This window comes from Calonectris borealis, chromosome 4 (assembly GCF_964195595.1).
Source record: "Calonectris borealis chromosome 4, bCalBor7.hap1.2, whole genome shotgun sequence".
Classification (NCBI taxonomy): Eukaryota; Metazoa; Chordata; class Aves; order Procellariiformes; family Procellariidae; genus Calonectris; species Calonectris borealis.
In genome coordinates, this window is record NC_134315.1 from 84,140,934 (window position 1) to 84,160,432 (window position 19,499).

Sequence of the window (19,499 nt, forward strand, 5' to 3'; positions counted from 1 at the left end):
CCTCCCGAAGTGAGACGAGGTAGGACTGCTCCAGCCGCTATCCCAACTGGGGAGGGAGGATTTTGCGTGGTGACTCTCAGTCACTCACAAGTTTTGCTGCAACTCGGGCAAGTATTTGATAAACACCAGCTTTCTGAAACACAGCCATAAAAACAACGGGCAGCTTCTACATGACTAATTACGTGTTCTTTTGCTATGACAAGTGCATGCACATGCATGCGATTTTTTTAATAAAGGGGGTTATTTTCAAGGGATATTAAGCAGATGTGAAGATAGGAATTTGCAAAACTGATGGCATGCAGATGACTTTTACTGCAAAAGTAGATATGTCAACTCTTTCAAAACAAAAGCGTTCAAATATTTTGGTTTTTAAATCTAAGCTTAAATTCAGGAGGAGACCATGGGCAAAATCTTGCTTTACTAGTGAAAATGCCAATTATTCCATATATTTACAATCAAGCAATCAAAATTTAGCACCCTTATGTTCCTCATAACCATACATCCAGTGCAGAGAGCAAACACTAAACACTATGAAATTCAGCAATGTCTGTGAAGTGCACATTAGCACACTACACCATTTTGCCCCATTGCAGCAGGCGTCTTATCAGTTATGGTTAAAAATCTCTCCATGCACAAAATAAAATTTGCGAGGTCTTTCGCTGACTTGTGGCAATCCAAGTGCTGTTTTTCTGTTACTTAAGATATCCAACTTCTTTTATAAGCTATACATCGAGTGAATTACTACCACAGTGATTCCCTTTACTTTCTCCCAAAAGCTAAGAACCTAGCTGACTACACTGGAGAGTGTCTAAATTCCTCTGAAGTCGAAAATAAATCTTTCCAATAGACACATGGCCCTAGAATTTCTCACTCTTGTTCCAGTTTCTGTTAAGCCATATTATCTTACTCTTCACATCTTTAGGATACACTGAGGATCAAATATTCTAGCTTGGTTGAGAGACGCATATTACAGCAATAGAGAAGCCAGAAATGCTAACTTCAAGTTACTTCTGCTAACCTCGGAGCTGGCGGGAGGAAAGAGAAAAAAACAACTGAAATCCCATCAGTCTTCAGGATTATTTATTTTTTTCACACTCGCTTGCTTAGAGCTCCAAAAGACTGTCACAACAGCTAGGTGAAGCAAGCAAGCAAAAGTACTCAAAAAGATGGTTTTCAACACGTGAACTGTTCTCGCATTCGTTGCCAAAACAGGGAGCAGTAAAGCCACGGCGGCAGCTCTCCACCAGCCCGGGCGTCCCCAGGCAGCAACGTAAAATGCCGCGCGGCAGCTAAGGTCGGGTCCTGGCCAGATGGGCGCGAAAGCAACATGGGCAGGGAACAGAGTCATGCCAGCTTCATACCATGTCTGTGCTCCAGCGTTGGCTTCCAACCCTGCCAACGGTGGGTGGTTGAGGGCCTTGAAGAAGCCCCTCAAAGACTGCACGAGATAGCTTGGGTTGAGATGAACAACGACAATAGTGACTCGGGAGCATTTACCCACTCTCCTCCTCAAACAAAAAGCACATCTTCTCCTAGTCCAGCCCCTAAAACCATGGAAAGCACATGAAGGGCTTCTCCTGGGTGCTGTGGGAAAAGAGTGGCAATAAGCCACGCAACCGAGAAATCTCCTATTCCTTACTGAGGACCCCTTTGGTATCTGCTGTCGTCTTACACATGTGGAGGTTTGTGAAGACGGCAACTACTTCATCACAGTTAACTGAAAACACAACACGAGCAGCTTGTCAGCCACATGGCGATCTCTGCCGAAGCTGCTGTACTCCTTAATCTAATTCCATTTAATCCAATTTATTGTCTTAAAGTGCTGTCTCACTTAACACAAGAACTTCATTCAGGATTACTGCTAAAATACAGCGCTCAACCCGTGGGTCTCATTCATTGCACGAGCTACATCTGAAGCTCTATCTATCCAGGCAGATGTCTGCACGGCCTTTGTAAACACAGCACAAGAGATTCTCCTAAAAAAACCCAAAAACCAAATAAAACACACCAAACTGACAATAGTTGATCACCTCAGATGTAAACACCACCAGTATTTCCTTTCTTTAAGTACGGAAAGTCAAGAGTTTTGGTTGTGCATAACCCTCAGCTGTGAATCAGGACTTGGAGACATCTATGCAATCACCCATACGGTGACTGAGGCACACTGCGGAGGCGGGGAGGTTTGCTAGCCCGTACTTATCGTGAACTGGAGTCAAATCATTAACGTGCGGCATGTGACGGGGAGAGGGAAACCCATTTCCAAGAAGGGATACTTGTTGCAGGCTTGTTCATATGATTCGCCTCCCGACTAGCAGTAGAGTAACCACTGCATTAATCTTCCTGGATGTTGCAGTCGTGTTCCACCGCTGCTCCTGCTACTTGAAGAGTACAAGGTAAGTATTGTTAGCTTTCTTTACCGCATGATTGAATTAACGAATGGTATGTGTACTCAATATATGCCCAGTCTTTCAATATGGGATTTGTGTACCAAGCCAGTCATTGCATCTGCTGAAGCCACAATGAAATACCAGGCGTTTTCAACTAACACAGCAATCAGGCCAGCGCAGTCTTGAGAACGAACCGTTTATAGATGTGAACCACTCAATTCTCACATGATACCTTCTGATGAAACAAAACTGCATGTAAGAAAACAAAAAGCATGCTTATTTTATAAATAAACCCTTTAAAACTTAAGTCTGTTGCTATTCTTGGACTACAGGGCAGCCCGCGATTTTGCTACCCGAGAAGTACACAGTGACAATACGGATGCCAAATTGTACATTCACTCACCAAAAAGGTCATCTTTTAAGTCTTAAAATGCCTTCATTATTAATTTTCCCATTTGTAACACCTCATGAAAGTAGAAAGGAAAACCAACAAAACGTAGGTTTGATTTCGCTCTCTCACATCAGTGGCATTAAGGACTTTGCTCATCAAACTCGGAGAAATTATCCCAGAACAAAGCACTAGGACTGTATACATCAATACGTACTGAGGCATTTTCTAAGGGATTTAAGAAATGAAGTTCTTTAAATGATATCATTGGCAATGTGCAGTTAAAAGCCACAAAAGCTGTGTACAAAGCGGTAAAATACCAGACATGAATGCCATAAAAGAAGCCTTACCAGACCATCACAATTGCTAATAGCAACAGAAGCTCCGGGGATGTCAGTTATGTCTCCCACATAGGCGCAGTTGGTCCACAGGGGCTCTCTTTTCCATAATCTCTCTGTAGCAGTTCTAGTCTGACTCGCGTTACCAGCATCGCTTCCAGTTTCCACAGAGTCTTCGTACCACTCCACTACGGCCTCCGGAGCCACTAAACGAGTGTTGGGTTTCAGCCGGAGATGGAATTCCCTTCCAAACGCAGTGACATTAAAATACAGCTGTTTGGGACTCTGGGATACCTCCCGCGTTGATCTTCTTTGGTGACTTGCGGAGAGGATGTTGGAGACGTAGCTTCCGTCTGCATTGGTACTAATTGGAATCACTAACCCATACGGTCTCGGTCTGCTTTTTCGTAACTCTGCCAAGAGAAATACCCAAAACCAAACTAAAATTAGAACAGGAGCATGGAACGAGCCTGGAGACTGAAGACCAGACGTGCAGCGGCAGAAGCGCACGTCACCAGAACAAACGGTAAGCGCGGGGACGCGACAGGCCATCGCCTCGACTGCTGCGCTCATGCGGCCGGCGCTCCAGCGGCAGCTCACTCGCCACACGACCCGCCACAACCCCTGCCTGTTCAGGCCTAACGTCAAATGCCACGTGCGCAGGACCCCGCTGCCTCACGTCTCCCCTTCCAAAAGTCCCAGTTTAGGATCCCTGTTAGGGCTACTCCAAACCACTCCACCGCCAAGTCCAGCTGAAGAAGGATAAAACCCCGTGTAGTTTTTAAAAGGACAGGGGAGAGTGCCACTTACCACACCAAGGTGCATTAAATTACCCACTAGCTAGCTAGTCTGGATATAAGCACGCCAATCTAACGTAGGCAAACGTAAGGGACGTGTCACTGCTCCCTTTAGCTGGAACACTCGGGCTTATACATCTTCGCTTGGGAACCCCACAGCAAGGCCCTTCATACTCTTAGCACTACCAACTGTTACTATAAAAATGCTTTGTACTACTTTTACAGAGACACTGAGAGGACATGTTAGAAAGAAGAAGAAAAGCGTTTGACACATCTTCATGTTAAGCAAGGTACGACAAACCAGGGATAATGCGAGAGGAAGGCCATTTCAACTTCAGGGAAAGCATATGATCACGCCAAGGTGGGCAAACGCAAGAAGCTGTGCCCAGTTACGCACCTCAAGTAAACACGCACCACAGATGCTAGGATACACATGAAGCGCATGCAAAATACCCTCCACATGCCAAAATTTTCAAGAAACAGGTCTTTCATGACTATTTTCATAAAACTTACAGAGAAAACCCTGAAATATTCATTTACATTTATCTGGGGAGTTTCCTGGGGTTTAGGTTTGCTTAACAGCCATAGAAGCGACCCTTTTGAATTTCTTACAAGAACTGCCACACAACTCCTTCATACACCTTAAACAGAATTGCTTGCTCCTGTGACAAGACCTCCATTGAGATTTTGAAAACCAAGTGCCATGCTTGGTTATAACTGCAATTTGCATACATATTTCTGCAGTCTTAGACAATTGAAATAGGGAAAAGAATCCAGCGGGTATCACATACCACTGATAAATTAATCGGTGTCAGCAGTGGTATAAGCAGTAACATTTTCCTCTAAGATCTCCTCTAACAAATCCCTTGCTATTGCCCTTCCTCTTTGTGTACCTTGAATAACAAGAGCTCTAAAACAACAGAGAAGCTTACTATTAAAAAAAAAAACCACAGAACTTCACCAATTTGTACCTAAATCTTGCCCTTCACTGCAATACGCAGAAGCTACAAAACCAGCGAAACCGCGCTCTGTTGATAGCGCTCCAGAGGTCCTCAGGTAATACCATAGAAGCTCAACGGCAGACCCTTAGCTAGGGCAATGTGTCCAGAACACGAGGTGTGCTTCCAAGGAGAAGTCACTGCTCTAACAGCTCCAGTTAGTGTCAGAGCATCCCCGGGTACCTGAACGGCGTGGCCAGACAAGGCTGTGGGCAACCATTCCCAGCAGGAGTTATCCCAAGGCTAACCTGCTTTACCAGAGCCATTGGCCAAGCAAGCAAAGCCACGGCAGAAAAAAGGTAACAGCAACGAAAGCCCCATTCGCCTACCAATTTTTTCTGGTTCCTACCCGTCAGCTCAGGATTCCTGTCTAATTAGCAGCAACGTTAGCTGACTGGAAACCTTCCGATTGGGTTCCGAATTTGCGTAAGTGAACACAATACCCTACACTCCCAAAAAAGCCTCTTTCTGTGCAGTCCCTGACATGTATCCTGAAAATAGCATTATTAGCCTAAGAGAGTAATTTTTTTCCCTCTCCGCTCTCTGCTATTCTTAGGCACTGATGAGAAAAGGAAGAGAATCTCCTTTTTTGCTCAGAGAAAGGTCCTCTCCTGTTACGGCTTATCACATATGCAGCCCTGCATCAGGACACACACATGTGCTTCCCGTTCCTTTAAAGTAATTTCACACCACTGTAAAACAAGTCCATCAAATGAGTTTATCTTTTGTGTGAGACCTTTGTAATCTGGAAGTAGTCAGGATATTCGGTGTCCAACTTGCATCCTGTAAAAGGAGAAGGGGAGACGTTGCCAGGACAGGCCAAACTGCTGCCAAGAACTGGACCAAAACAAGTCTTATTGCCTGTGTATTAGACCACGTGAGAGTTAAAAAGACACCTAGCACAGAAATAATTATTCCCTAGCTTTTCTCTTCCTGAGGGAACTGGCTAAAGCAATATTAGAGTGATATTACTGACACTTTTCATTTAAAAAACCCCACCATTGGGTAGCTCAGATGCTACCACTAAGTGCCATTGAGAATTCCTCAAATAAATATACTTAATTAAATGAGCTAAATTTTACCCACTCCCAGTGTGAATCACAGTTGAACTGAGAATTAATAGAACAGAAGCTCAGTAGCTAGTTCCTCTCTCCTGGTAGCAGTGGCTGCTTATTTTAAGAGACTCACGCATTCAACAAATAACTTTAGTAGGAAAATGTTCTTAATGGCTTCGTACAACTTTTTTCTCCATTTTTCTTTTATGCCAGTTACCGAGGGATTTGACAGAAGAACAATGTATGGTGCTAGTAGGACATACACAGACATTTAAATTCTTGCTCTACAAATATCTTTACATAATACATAAATACTATATCCCAGGCAAGTGCTAAGTTCCTTACCATTTTCTTTGTTCTGAAAACGTACTCCACGTCCTACAGCTAGCAGTCACAGTGTGGTTGTCAGTAGCAGCCAACTCAACCTGTTTTGCCGTACACCTACAAGATCACGTTCCAAAACTGGTAACCTAATTAGGACAATATCCTTATGATAATTTCCATCTAGAACACTGGGAATTCTGAGCCAGGATTGCTCATCTCTCTCCTTAGATAAGGGACCAAATTAAAACTCTAAACTCATTTTCATTAATTAGACACCAGGCCATGAACAGGACAGAGCTGCTGAGTTGTATATCCTAACTGGGTCAAAGTAAAAATCTAGATCCTCACATTCCCCGCGCTTCAGCCATGAGATTTCATTCACAGACTGACATTCCTCCTTTTACCTCGCCGAGATTCTTCGTGACTTTTTTTTTTTTAATAAGCGGGATGTTCAATGCCAGAGACCACAGTCTGGCGATCAAATTCTGTGTTCACCGCACAACTGAGAAATTGCTTTGCCCGTCTTGCAGCAGTATTCCCAGATTTCTACTTGCGGGGGCAAAAAAAAGTTATTTTGCTAATAACAAGAACAGCCAACTAGCCACAAGAAGTAGGAACAAAGGGTGGAAAATAAGAACTGTCAAGTTTTTGAGTCAGCAAAAGCCTTTTCCAGAGTCTCTAAATGCTGAGCTAGAAGAGGAAATGCCTTTTGTTCAAAGGCAATTAAAATTAAATGTGACATGACTGAATACTGAAGACATCTAAACTCCTCCACTGACTTATATTACCCTTTTTCCATTGTATGCTCTTAGGAAATGCTATTCCAGCTGTAGGTGTCCCCTTTCCTATGCTAAAATTTCAGAGTCGATCTGTTCTGCTAATTCAAAGCTTACAGTAATGATCAGAAAAGAAACACAGAGCGATAGAAAAAGCACTTAACTTCAGATTTTCTTCATTTTTTTATCAGGCTTTAAACTGCTGCTCCAGTTGCACAATGTTTAAGTCGAAAGGAAGCACTTAACATCGCATTCTTTCATTGTGTGCCAAAACATAATTAGCTCGAGAATGCCTCTGAAGAAGGCTGTCCCTACTTTTTTCCCTCAAATACACATGAAACTGAGGACCTAACACCACTGGTTCACAGTAGTTGTCTCTGCACTGTACAGCAACTGTGGACAATGGACGTTCAAAAGTCCTGAACTTGGTTTGGTTTTTTTTTTACATCACCTGCTTTTGGAAAAGCATTATTTTTTTAGGCGTAAGATTTTGTGAAATACATGGATCAAAAGTTGTTCATGAGGCTGTCCACAGTAGAATTCCAAATGTATAAACATCCACTTAAGAAAGAACATTTCAAAAGCACAGTCTAAATTGAAATCAGTGGAATCAGTAGAAAAGGAGCAATTTCTGAAAGTTCAAAGTATTTCTAAGTCTAAACCAAGCTATCCAAGTTTGAAGACATGACTTTTTTTTCTTCTTTTAAAAAGTATTTAAACCTCATTTAGTGTTTGTTATTCTGATTATTTTTTTGCTCACGCTGCACGTAAATAAATTTTGATGACCGGACTCTCCTTTTTCCAGCCTTCTGCGTTGCAGCCAGAGGACCAACTTTTGTGAACAGATTAATTTTTTGATCACAGGAGCTCCTTCGCCTGTCACCGTGACCTCTGAAATTATGTCCACTGAGTGAAAGTGTTGGCAGCATAATTTCTTCCCATTTTCTGAGCCACAGCAATGAGATGTAGATTAATTACTATGTGCAGCAACCACACCCGCCCCTTTATATTGCTAGCAAATATTGCAATTAGGAATAGCGATGTGGAAACCTATTAAAATTACACCAAAAGCACAACCGGTTTGGCAGAGACAATGCTGGGTACTGTGCAAGGAAACAAATGTGCAGGAACTCCTCATAACGTCCCATCCAAGCTGCCCCAGCGTCGGGCTGTATGCCGAGTCCCAGACTGTCCCATACTGACATGATGGCATGACCAGTGAGCTACCGTCAGCTTCCAGAGCTCCCTCACCCCTCTTGGAGGATGCGCCTGAACGTGGCTTGTAGGGTCAGGAAGCTCAGCTACCTCGGCAGAAGGACTGGATCTAACGTCACACCTCCAGACCATCACTGTGCCTGCGCCTTCTGAATGGAACTCGCAAGCTGCGATACCATCAGATTGCTGGAGGGCAGACATCCAGCTTTGCAGCAGAAGTACTGGGGAAAAAATAATTACCTGCTGCTGTAGGAATTAAGAGGACAGCATTTCAATCAAAACCGTCCCATGTTCTGAGAGATCACCCTTCCATCCCACAGATAACCACAATGGGATGAGCACAGAGCTGCTCCAGTCATTTAACAAAGTGCTGCTTAATAACAAGACAAGATGGTGCAGTGACAAACAGACGGCCCTGGCAGGGGTTTTGTCACCGCTGTTTTCCGCCTTCATCGTTGGATGGTGGTTTCCAGAAACGAAGAAGCAGTTTTGGTCCCTCTCCTTCAAAAACCTAGATCACTTCAGAACTACCACTCGCTCTGTATTTGGCTGCCTTTAGGTGGCAGAAATGCCCAGAGAGAAAGACGAGATAGAAAAGGGGGATGGATTTCTTGAGAATTCCCACACAACTTGTCACCTGAGCAGGGATGAGCCTATGCAGTGTACTTCAGTGCTAGACACTGCAAGTTGGACGAATAAAAGCAAGGGAGTGCAGGAAGAGAGGCTCACACGGGACACCCCCCCTCTAGCATCCTCATCCTTTACTTCACTGTCAGCTTGTCCCAGGAATACAGACAGCTCAAGCAATTCTTTGTGGTACTTTCACAGCCTCTGCTGAACTGCAGGTGAACGCGTTTTATCCAGGCTGTGGGGCAGCCTGGCACTGCCCTTTTGCAGGTTAGATGTCCCAGTTTTCCTCAAGAAGTAGCACGGAGCAGCGACGCAGCGCTGCTGCGCGGGAGGCCGAGGCAGGCAAAGTGAAGATGTAACACCACCCCGCGCGCCAGCGCCTTCAGGCTTACTGTGTCACGAGTGACAGCAGTACGATTTCCTCCCGACAGCTTCCAGGCATTTGCAGTACATTATGCATTAATGCAGTTAATTAAGCTTGGGTAACTCCCTATCTCTAGAACACATTCCGTACTGATATTTAAAAAAACAGTAAAATCCTATATGCTTTAATTTGTCCTAAGTGACCTTCCAGGCTACGAGAAAAGATTAGCTGCTGGCAGCAGCCAGCCCTGGGCCAAATCAAAATATACAACACCGATGCAAAGTGACACTTAATAGGGACTCAAAAGCAGGACGGCCCATTTGGAGGCTATCCTAATGTAGGTTTTACTGTTGTCATGAAAACTCTTAAACTGAGTAAACCATACTTTTTGAATCAGAATTTACAGGATCAAACATTACTTTAAATATTCACAGTTTAAAAACACAAAGCGTAGGGCAAATCACAATAACGGTAAGCGTTAACTAGCTATTTGAGCTTTGAAAATACAGATTTCCCCTCAACAAAACACCATCGATCCCTGAAAGCCAGAGCTACTCACAGACAGTCTGGTCTTGCTAAGCCATCAGACCCTCAGTCCTGCTAGCCTGAACCAAAACCCACCGAGATGCCGTGCGGCCGTGCCGAGGAGACGCGGCCGGGCCAGCAGCTCTCTCTTGCTGGGCACCAACCAACACCGAGGCCCATCCCAAGGGGGTCCTGCACTGCCCAACCGCACAGCGGGAGGTTTGGGACCACGGACTCATGGATCTGGGAGTGGGCAGACCCACCAGCCGACATCCTCTTCGTCTCCCTCCTGCGCCTGCCCAGGTAGAGGAGGGCGAGATCACACCAGCTGCGGAAGGTCCCAAGGTGCCCCGCGAGCCAGGCAGAGAGCCTGTCCCATGCCGAGCACACAGACCTGGCGCTGGGGGCTTTGCGTGGGGTGCCCCACTCACCCTCTGCCATGCAATATCAGCTCTCTCCTGCCGTTCCCCTGCGCCTCAAACGTCCCTGACTACAGCAACGCTGGGACCGCGAAAGAAAGTAAAAAGTTAAAGGAAAAAAAGTTATTTTCCAGATTAAGGAATTTTGTCTGATGTACTGTGTAATTTAAAAGACGCATTCCTGTATAGCTTATGGTTTCTGAAATTCAAATACGATCCATTTTTCATGGAAACGACTACAAATAAAACACAGGATCAGCATACCACTGGAAAAAAAGCCTGTTTGCCAGTTAGGTTTAAATGTACCTAACTGTCTCCATTCCCATTATTCACTGATCACAGTGGAAATCAACCTAAGCCCAGAAGAATGCAGTGCCAGAACTGAAACTGAGACAAGACATCCAAAATTTCGAGAAATACTTGAAATTCTTTTCTGAACAAAACCTCAGATCAAAACCTGAACCAAAACCTCAGAATTGCAGGTCTAACAGCAACTGGAAATAGAACTGCCTGGGGTCCATTCCCACCGCTACCGCTCCTCTCATGGAAAAGCTGCAGAGCACTCGGGAGCACGCCCCTGCGTCAGACGCTCGCGCTCAACAGCAAAGTGTAAAAAGGCTCATTTCACAACTGGGTAAGCTAAGGAGCACCTAAGATGGCACACCCTTGCACTAACGCCCTGGGAGAGAGAACGCCAGCTTCCGCGTCTTTCCACAACCTCTTCCATCCCATAGAGCACTAAATTATCCGTGAGTTTAAATGAACACAGATCTTCTGAAACTGAACTGTGTGCGCATGCTCCCAATTAGATGAAGCTTCCTGCGTTTAGAAAGGAGTCAGAGAGGCTTAAGTTTCAATACGAAGTACCCCGTGGGCACCAACAAGCACCTTTCATTTCAGTACCCTCATTCATCACAGACACCAACCTTGCTGCGTTGCACTTTCTTACTTAAGTATATCAGTTCACAACGCAACAGTGAACAACTATCGCTAGGCATGCAGCAGGCACGATGTACCATCAACGGAATATGGAGAGGCCTCAGCATTAGACAAATTTTTACCAGCTAAAAGAAAAGGTTGAACACTTCCAACACAGAAGAAAAACTGTATGAAGACATGGTTTGCCCTAGCCAAAGAGAGTAGGCATCTCCTCCTTGATTCAGAAATGAAGACAAAGTGTCTGACCCAGAGCTGATTTGCCATGATATTCAGAGGGCTAGTTTAAGCATGCTGCAATTTTTAACTTTTGGTGTTTTATACTCAAAAAGGGAAGCACAGACGTATCAGGACGCGAAAACGCATAATGAGAGGGCATGCAAATTCAAGTCATGCCACATCACTGTGAAACTACAAATGCTCCTGGGTGGTAACGGTGTGGGGGTACACAAGGGAACGCTTGCCCGCATACAGATCATTTTTCCAGAAAATAAATTAGTTTGTGGAGCTTACTTCTTTTATTTCCGTTTTGATAGCAGCAATAATAGTTAAAAAGACTTACCTATTTGGATCTGTTGTTCTTTACCAGCCTGCAGAAGAGAAAAGAAACACATGCACAAAGTTGTTAGTGTAATTACTATGCAACATGTGACAGCAGAGTGCTGCTAGAAAGCTGCAAAATGACTTGGTCTGTATTGCACCATATTTTACATTTCTGCTTTTGGTTTCCAGCAATGGCATTTTTCCTGAACTGAATAAACAGCTACTGTTCCCACCAATATACTAACAGAGTCCATAGTACATTTAACATAAATAGAGCCGCTAAAGAATCCTGATTCTGAATGACCCATTCTATATATGGTGACACTGTGCCAAAAACTAAGTTCAGCGGCCGAAGAAAGGCCTTAACGTCCACGAAAGCGATGAGTTCTGAGCAGTACGGGTGCCAGGGCGGTAAGGAGGCATGCGTGTTGACAGCTCTCCTTCGTCTCCGTGCCAGAGAGCAGGAAAGTCAGCTGGAGTGACAGTGGGGACAGAGACAGCCGATGCCAATGCCAGCCCTCGCCAGGGCGATGGTCCGCAGAGGCAAGGCTGCCGGGCGGCTGCAGGGCCAGGCCCAGCACCGGGGATGCTGCAGGACCAGGCCCGGCACCGGGGATGCTGCACGCCCGGCTGAAGGCTGCTCCGAGCTCGGCGCTCGCCCCGCCAGAGAGCCGAGAGTCGGATGCAGGAATCTGCAAAGCGGCGGGAGGGGAAGAAACAGGCTCGGGACAAGCACAGCGCTCCCGAACCGCCGCCTCCGACCTGCCACAGCCCACCCGCAGCCCGAGGCCGGTGCCGCTCGTCCCCCGCACGCCTGCAGAAGGGCTGCCTTCTCCCAGCCCCGGACGCCGCGCTCCGGCCAAGGGCGAGCCCGCAGCGCCCCGGGCCGGCCGGCCGGAGCGGAGGGGGGGGCCGGGGCGCAGCTTCCCGGGGCCGCTGGCAGAGGGACCCCGCGGGCAGGGCCGGGCCGAGCCCCGCGGAGCCTCCCCGCAGGAGGACGAGGAGGGGAAGGGAGGGGAGCGGAGGTCCCCGGGCAGAGGAGGGCGCGCCGCCCCGCCAGCCCCGCCGCCACTCACCTGCCGGCCGGCTGCAGCGCGGACCCCCAGGAGCGCGGCTGCCACTACCCACAGGGGCAGGAGCACCATCACGAGCCGGCCGCCCGGGGACCGCCGCCCAGCCACACCGCACGCTCCCGGCCGCGGCCGCGCTCCGCCCGCCGTCTCTCTCTTCCCCTCCGGCGGCGGCGGCGGCGGTTCCCCCCCGGGAGCGCGGGCTGCTCCCCGCTAGCGCCGGCGCCCCGGGGCCAGCGGCAGCCGGGCGGGCTGGGCGCGGGCGGCGGCGGCGGTGGGGCGGCGAGTCACCGCGCCGCCTCCTGCTGCTGCCTGCGCCGCGCGCCGCCACCTGCGGCGCTAATAAAGCCGCACCGGCCCCCGGGCGCGGCCCCGCCTTCGGCCCGGCCCGGCCCGGCGCGGCACACCCACCTCAGGGGCCGGCACCCCCGGCTCCGCACGGCACGGCACGGCCACCTCAGGGGCCGGCACCCCCGGCTCCGCACGGCACGGCACGGCCACCTCAGGGGCCGGCACCCCCGGCACGGCACGGTACGGCACGGCCACCTCAGGGGCCGGCACCCCCGGCTCCGCACGGCACGGCACGGCCACCTCAGGGGCCGGCACCCCCGGCTCCGCACGGCACGGCACGGCCACCTCAGGGGCCGGCACCCCGGCTCCGCACGGCACGGCACGGCCACCTCAGGGGCCGGCACCCCCGGCTCCGCACGGCACGGCACGGCCACCTCAGGGGCCGGCACCCCGGCTCGGCACGGCACGGCACGGCCACCTCAGGGGCCGGCACCCCCGGCTCGGCACGGCACGGCACGGCCACCTCAGGGGCCGGCACCCCTGGCACAGCACACTCACCTCAGGGGCCGGCACCCCAGCTCGGCACGGCACGGCACAGCCTTCTCAGGGGCCGGCACGGCACAGCCCGGCACAGCCACCTCAGGGGCCGGCACCCCGGCTCGGCACGGCACGGCACAGCCACCTCAAGGGCCGGCACCCCGGCTCGGCACGGCACGGCACGGCCACCTCAAGGGCCGGCACCCCGGCTCGGCTCGGCACGGCACAGCCACCTCAAGGGCCGGCACCCCCGGCTCGGCACGGCACGGCACAGCCACCTCAAGGGCCGGCACCCCCGGCTCGGCTCGGCACGGCACGGCCACCTCAAGGGCCGGCACCCCCGGCTCGGCACGGCACGGCACAGCCACCTCAAGGGCCGGCACCCCGGCTCGGCTCGGCACGGCACGGCCACCTCAAGGGCCGGCACCCCCGGCTCGGCACGGCACGGCACAGCCACCTCAGGGGCCGGCGCCCCCGGCAGGGCCGGGCCGCGGGCTGACCCGGCGCCCGGGGCAGCTCCGGCACCTGGGTCGGCGCGGCCAGGCCCGGCCCAGCAGCGAGGGTGTGAACGGGGAAACTTGGTAACTTCCCACGCTCTGGGCTCCCCGTCCTTTCGCCCGCGGGCCTGACAGAGGAAATCCACAGGCTACCTGCAAGGAAACAACGTTCCCCGCCCTTCACCCTGCCAGCCATCGGCACCTTCGCGGGTCGCTAGCTTCGCAGCGTGGCAGCGACTCCGAGAAGAGCTCCCCAGCCTCCGGCGACAGCCCCAAGTTTCCGTACTTCCCATCATCCCAAGGCAGCACAGGGAAAGCTGCGGCATCCCCCAGGCTCCCACCGGGCTGGGGCCCGGTCGCAAAAGCTTCTCTCCCCCCCAGCCGGGAGCTCGGCACACAACCCAGGCTCTGCTGCCCGGCCTGGACAGAAACCAGAATCCACTCACATAGGGCCTTCCACGGACAAAAATCCTCAAGAACACACTCTGTACGTTCTGGGTCCCTGACATTTGCTGACAAGATGATAGGCAGTTGAGACTATGCAATAACAAGTTGGTAACCGGTACCACCAGGGGCATCCCCAAGGGGGAAACAAAAAGCTTCACAAATACTTCTTAGGGGCCAGAGATAAACCACTCCTACATCCTTGCACTTTAATGGTATTCAAAGAAAGGACTGAATTTTGTCAGGGTCAGGATTATCTAGTGTTAGGAGAGCTGGTTACTACAGGAACATCTGGATCCCGATTTAAAATCATACTGTTGTCTTGTACCTCTTGTATTACCACTCATGTGATACGTCATGACCAACCACAATCCGTTTCTGTTGGCCTCCGTCTAGCACAAACAAGCGCATCGTTGCTACTCAAAGGTTCTCAGAATAAATGTGTGAAAGCCTAACTATAATAATAATCTTTTAAGTTGAACTGCCTGCCAGAAACCATCATATCTACATGAAAAAGAAAATACTGATTCTACTAAACCCGACTTGCCTCATAGCAACATTTAAGAGAACGAGGTCTCCAGCCTTGATTTTCAGGAGATATCTTGAGTATTTAAACCATACCAGCCTGTGGGGCAGCCCTGCTGTTTCAGAACACACAGGTCCTGAACTGCATTATGTTCTCTCACAAAGCAAAAAAAAAAAAAAAAAAAGGATTTTTTCTGAGGAAGTGGGAATGCCTGGATACGTATCTGTTCTTGCAAGTGTAAGACCAATTCTGTACAGAAAATGCAGGGAGCAACCTGTTACACCAGCACGCTCTAACAGCGGGCAGTTGCACACTGCAGAAAGAGCCACGCTTTGGAAAGACCAGAATCAGAAAGGCTGAGGTCCTGTCAATTGCTAGCTACGTAATTATACATTAAAAGGTAAGTTAAGGACAGTCAGTTTGCAAAGCCACAGAGGCAGACTTGTCAATTCAGAACTGTCACACATGGGATGCCAGCCTACGCTTTCTTTTGTCTGCACATTAATTCAGACACTGGCTGGCATTACTTGATAACACACCACTTCTGCCACAGGATTTCTTCATCCACTGCACAAAATGGGTACCGTTCACTTAACGTACAGCTATTCCACATTTTATTCCCTTCACTGATGTTCATTATGTGACCTCACACCTTACTTATTGCACGTCATTCAAATCCTGAAAACAACAATATTGATTTCCTTGTGGGTTTTTCTGTAATACAACAGACCTGAGTGCTTGGCAAACCATCCTTTTTCTGCAGTGAAATGATGGACCAGCACAATCTCTGGTGCTTCATGCAGGCTAATTATAGGTACCATTCATTATTTGATCTCGTTTTCTTCCATTTTATCTAGCTAAGTTCCAGGCCGGGCTCTTTTTGATTTCACTCCACAATTTTACAAGCATACAAGGTCAGGCTCCCCGCAATGGGGAATACACAGGAGGGGCAGGTTTAAGCAATTCACTCCGCATCTCGCAGGAACTCTACAGGAAAAGCCGTTCTGATGAGTCCCTGTCATCCCGGCGCTGCGTGGAGCACTGCTGAACAGAACTTTGAAGGGAATATCTAAACCTAGAAAGCCGTGACACAACAGACACAGAGAACCAAACTTTTGGCATTTTGCAATGCTGTTTCCGTCATCTTAAAAACATTCTTTCGATGAAGTTGTGTGTGTTACATCCTAGGTTGCCGAACTTTTCCAAATTAGCTAAAAAGTTTCTAAACGTCAAAGAAACAAAGATACACAAAAGAGAATCCTATAGGCCAGGGCAGATGTTCTGTTTTGTGGTCTTTGAGAGCAAAGAACCGAGGTTTGACAGAATTGTAAGAGCACAAAAATAAGGTGTTAAAGTTAGATGCCTCCTCAGCTATTTCTAATAAGAAACAAGACTGAGTACTGTATCTGTAACAAAGATAAATCAAGGCAGTATTTGAAAGTTCAATTAAAGTCGTTTCTCATCTCTAACAGCCAAGTTTGGACATATTATTACCAAAGAAAACACAGATTTTCTTGTGCGTATTTCAAGTCTGATATGTGTACATATGTATATATGTCTTTACATATGCACGTGTATATATATGTAGAAATCTGTTAAGTATTTGCAATTCTAAAATTATTCTTGCTAACACTACATCAGACGGGCTTTCTGCATCTGTGCAGTTTCTGTTGATGCACTAGGCTGACCCCTACAAATATTTTATGAACCTGAGGTTAGGCCCTGAAGCAAAGAGGCACTGAAGTCTAAAAGGTTTTGCACAGGGCCAGATTCTGGAGTGTGAAGACTGCAGCAGCATTTGCATGGCAAGAATAATACTTACGGGAGTAAGCACTCAACGCTGTGAGTGAAATATGGCATTACCTGATTATTATAAAGGCTCTGGAACATGGTCTCTGTGAAATCTCACATTCTCTCACAGCAGAACTGCCTGCAACACAAACCAATTTCAAAGCAAGTTTTAATTGGAACAAGAATTCAAACTGAAAAACTTTAAAGAAGAATATTCCCTCTATGGAACCAAGAGAAATTAACTGAACAGGAGTTTTTGCAATGCTATTTAATACAAGCTTTCAAATATGATTTTTTTTTTTCAGACAAGCCCCCTAGTAAACTCAACTATAACATCTAGGAATAATATCTATAGTCTAGACGAATCACAGCCTTCACCGATCATGTACGCACACATGGTTTAATATTCAGTTTTGCAGTGACATTTCCTGTTACTTAGGAATCATTAGAATTTACTGACTTTCTGACCTACTATGTTCTTTGCCAGTCTGCATGTGATGACCTTCCTTAATAGTGGCCAGTTTGGAAAGCATTAATTCTGTTCTTTCCCAAACAGACGTATCACTAAAAATTAGCCAGGGGTAGAAGCAGCTGCCTATTTAAGACGACAGAGATACCCGCTTGGAACGCCTGTTTTAGAAAACTAAAAATACTCCCTAAGCATCGTGCAGATGGTTGCCTGTTTTCCTAGAAACTGCTGTAGCAGTGGGCCATGGAGGACATCTTTCCTTAAGGAAAGATAATGGAGGGTGGTTCAGAAAAAGGTACAAGACAGTCCAGAAAAGGTAGTTAGAGATGAATTTACTTCTTTGCCACCTCCACAAACTGACAAACACATCCCTTATACAATGCTTGGACTTTTGCCCCTCCCCCCCCTTTTAATCTTTACCATCAAAACTACAGTTTGTTATTTACTTCCAGATACCAGCTCTGCTGAAATTTAGCCTTGCTGTCAAAGCCTAACTTCCTTTAACGATTGACCCACTGGGTCTCAGGTTCTCCTTCTCGATGAAGCATGCCCTGATCTAAATCTAACCAAAGGGCAGGATCCTCCGTGAGGCCCCTGGAGACTGGAGACCCCGACCTCGTTCCTGTGAAACCAGAGCACGTGTACATCACCCGGTCAGGTTTCCAGCCTGCTAACCGTTGGCTTAATGAAAAGTAGAATTTTTTTTTTTTCCAAGTAATTAGAGACGCAGGAGGCCTACAGTGCAATTGTTAAACTTATGGCAATATAAACCAGTTTCTTAGGACAGGATATATCCAAAAAGAACGCCTGCGCCTCATTTTTTGAAGTTGTTACTGTTTGCATTTCAGTAATGCCTGAGGTCCCATTCCTGGACTGCAGCCCCGTTGTAACAGGCATTGTGAGCGCACGCAATTAAAAGGCCACGTACAAAGACCTTTCAGTTGATGGGCTGTAGTCATACTGCTGCAAAAAAAACCCCAAACCACACAAACCCCAAAAGCCTGGATATACAAGAACCAAACTGTATGTTCTTGAATGGAAACCCATCCCGTCCTGCACGTTCCTATGGTTAGCTGTGCAACTATCCTCACGCAGCAGTCCCGGCTGCGGCTGAAGCGTCTCTTCTGCTCTGCAGGCAATTCGTCAGCACGACAGGCAACCGAGGGGCCAGAAGCAGCTCCAGACCTTGTCACTACCATCATGCAGGCGTATTAATATTGCCGCTGCGATCCAAAAGACCACCTCCTCTCTAGATCCACGAGATGACAACTCGGGTCGTGCATTCCAAAGCTGCAAAAGCCCTTTTTGCCGAGATGCCACATGTAAAATTTTAGCCTTATTTGCCATCCAGTGACTTCTGTCATTTGATTTCCAAAACTGCCGAAGAAGCTTTTTTTGATGTTACCCTGCTTGTGTGTTCACCACAGCAGTATAAGGGATTTCAGTACCAAGGTGTCAGGCAGGAATTGCCAGACAGCATGTGAACTTCAAGCACTCTATAAATGAAAATGGCTACAGTTTCTCCCTCATGGTGCATTAAAAGTGGGAACGTTAAACCACACAACCATATTTAATTGTTTTAAAGACACTATTAATCTACCAGATTGTTAAATGAAGAACCATAGTAGACCTGTTATTTTTAACAAAGTAGCGTAAGATTTATGGTCAAGATTTAACCACAGGACATAGGAAACTGGAGAGAAAAATGTGAGACATGAAAATTACAGTTGTAAAATATGTTATGAAAAATAAAAAGTAATGGAAAGAGGCAGTGCTTGTGACAATTTCGTATAATAGATACATTCCATAAAATTGTTCCTATTTTAAGGTGGTTAATTTTGAAATGATGTGTGCCAAATAAAATTCAATTAAAACCACCTCGAATCCTCAACAGAAATAAACAAACAAATACCCATAAATCATTCTAAAAGTAAGATCCAGTGAGACCAAGCTTTTAATGGCCTTGGTACTGATACAGAAATCAGTGGTTCATGCGTTGCAAGAGGTTCCTGGAACTGCTCAGGCGGCGACGCTAACGCACCGTACAGGTTCTGACAGCATCGAAGGCCCATTTCAATGCTTGTGCTTACCTTAAACCCTCAGAGGAAAATAAAAACGGAAAACATCTTTCTCATCCTGCACGGCCGCGCATGGTGCGCGTGCGCTCTGCCTCAAAATT

At 47.8% G+C, this 19,499-nt stretch overlaps 1 protein-coding gene across 1 annotated transcript in view; it reads right to left on the reverse strand.

The window, feature by feature from the left end:
* The window catches only part of ADAMTS3 (ADAM metallopeptidase with thrombospondin type 1 motif 3), a 128,123-nt gene extending 115,283 nt beyond the window's left edge, over positions 1-12,840 (reverse strand). The window contains exons 1-3 of the mRNA XM_075150490.1: positions 12,772-12,840; positions 11,715-11,742; positions 3,126-3,526 (exon numbers count right to left, since the gene is read on the reverse strand). Coding sequence (XP_075006591.1) covers positions 3,126-3,526; positions 11,715-11,742; positions 12,772-12,840 — 498 coding nt within the window. The remainder of the gene's footprint in view (positions 1-3,125; positions 3,527-11,714; positions 11,743-12,771) is intronic.
* Positions 12,841-19,499: the final 6,659 nt, after the last annotated feature.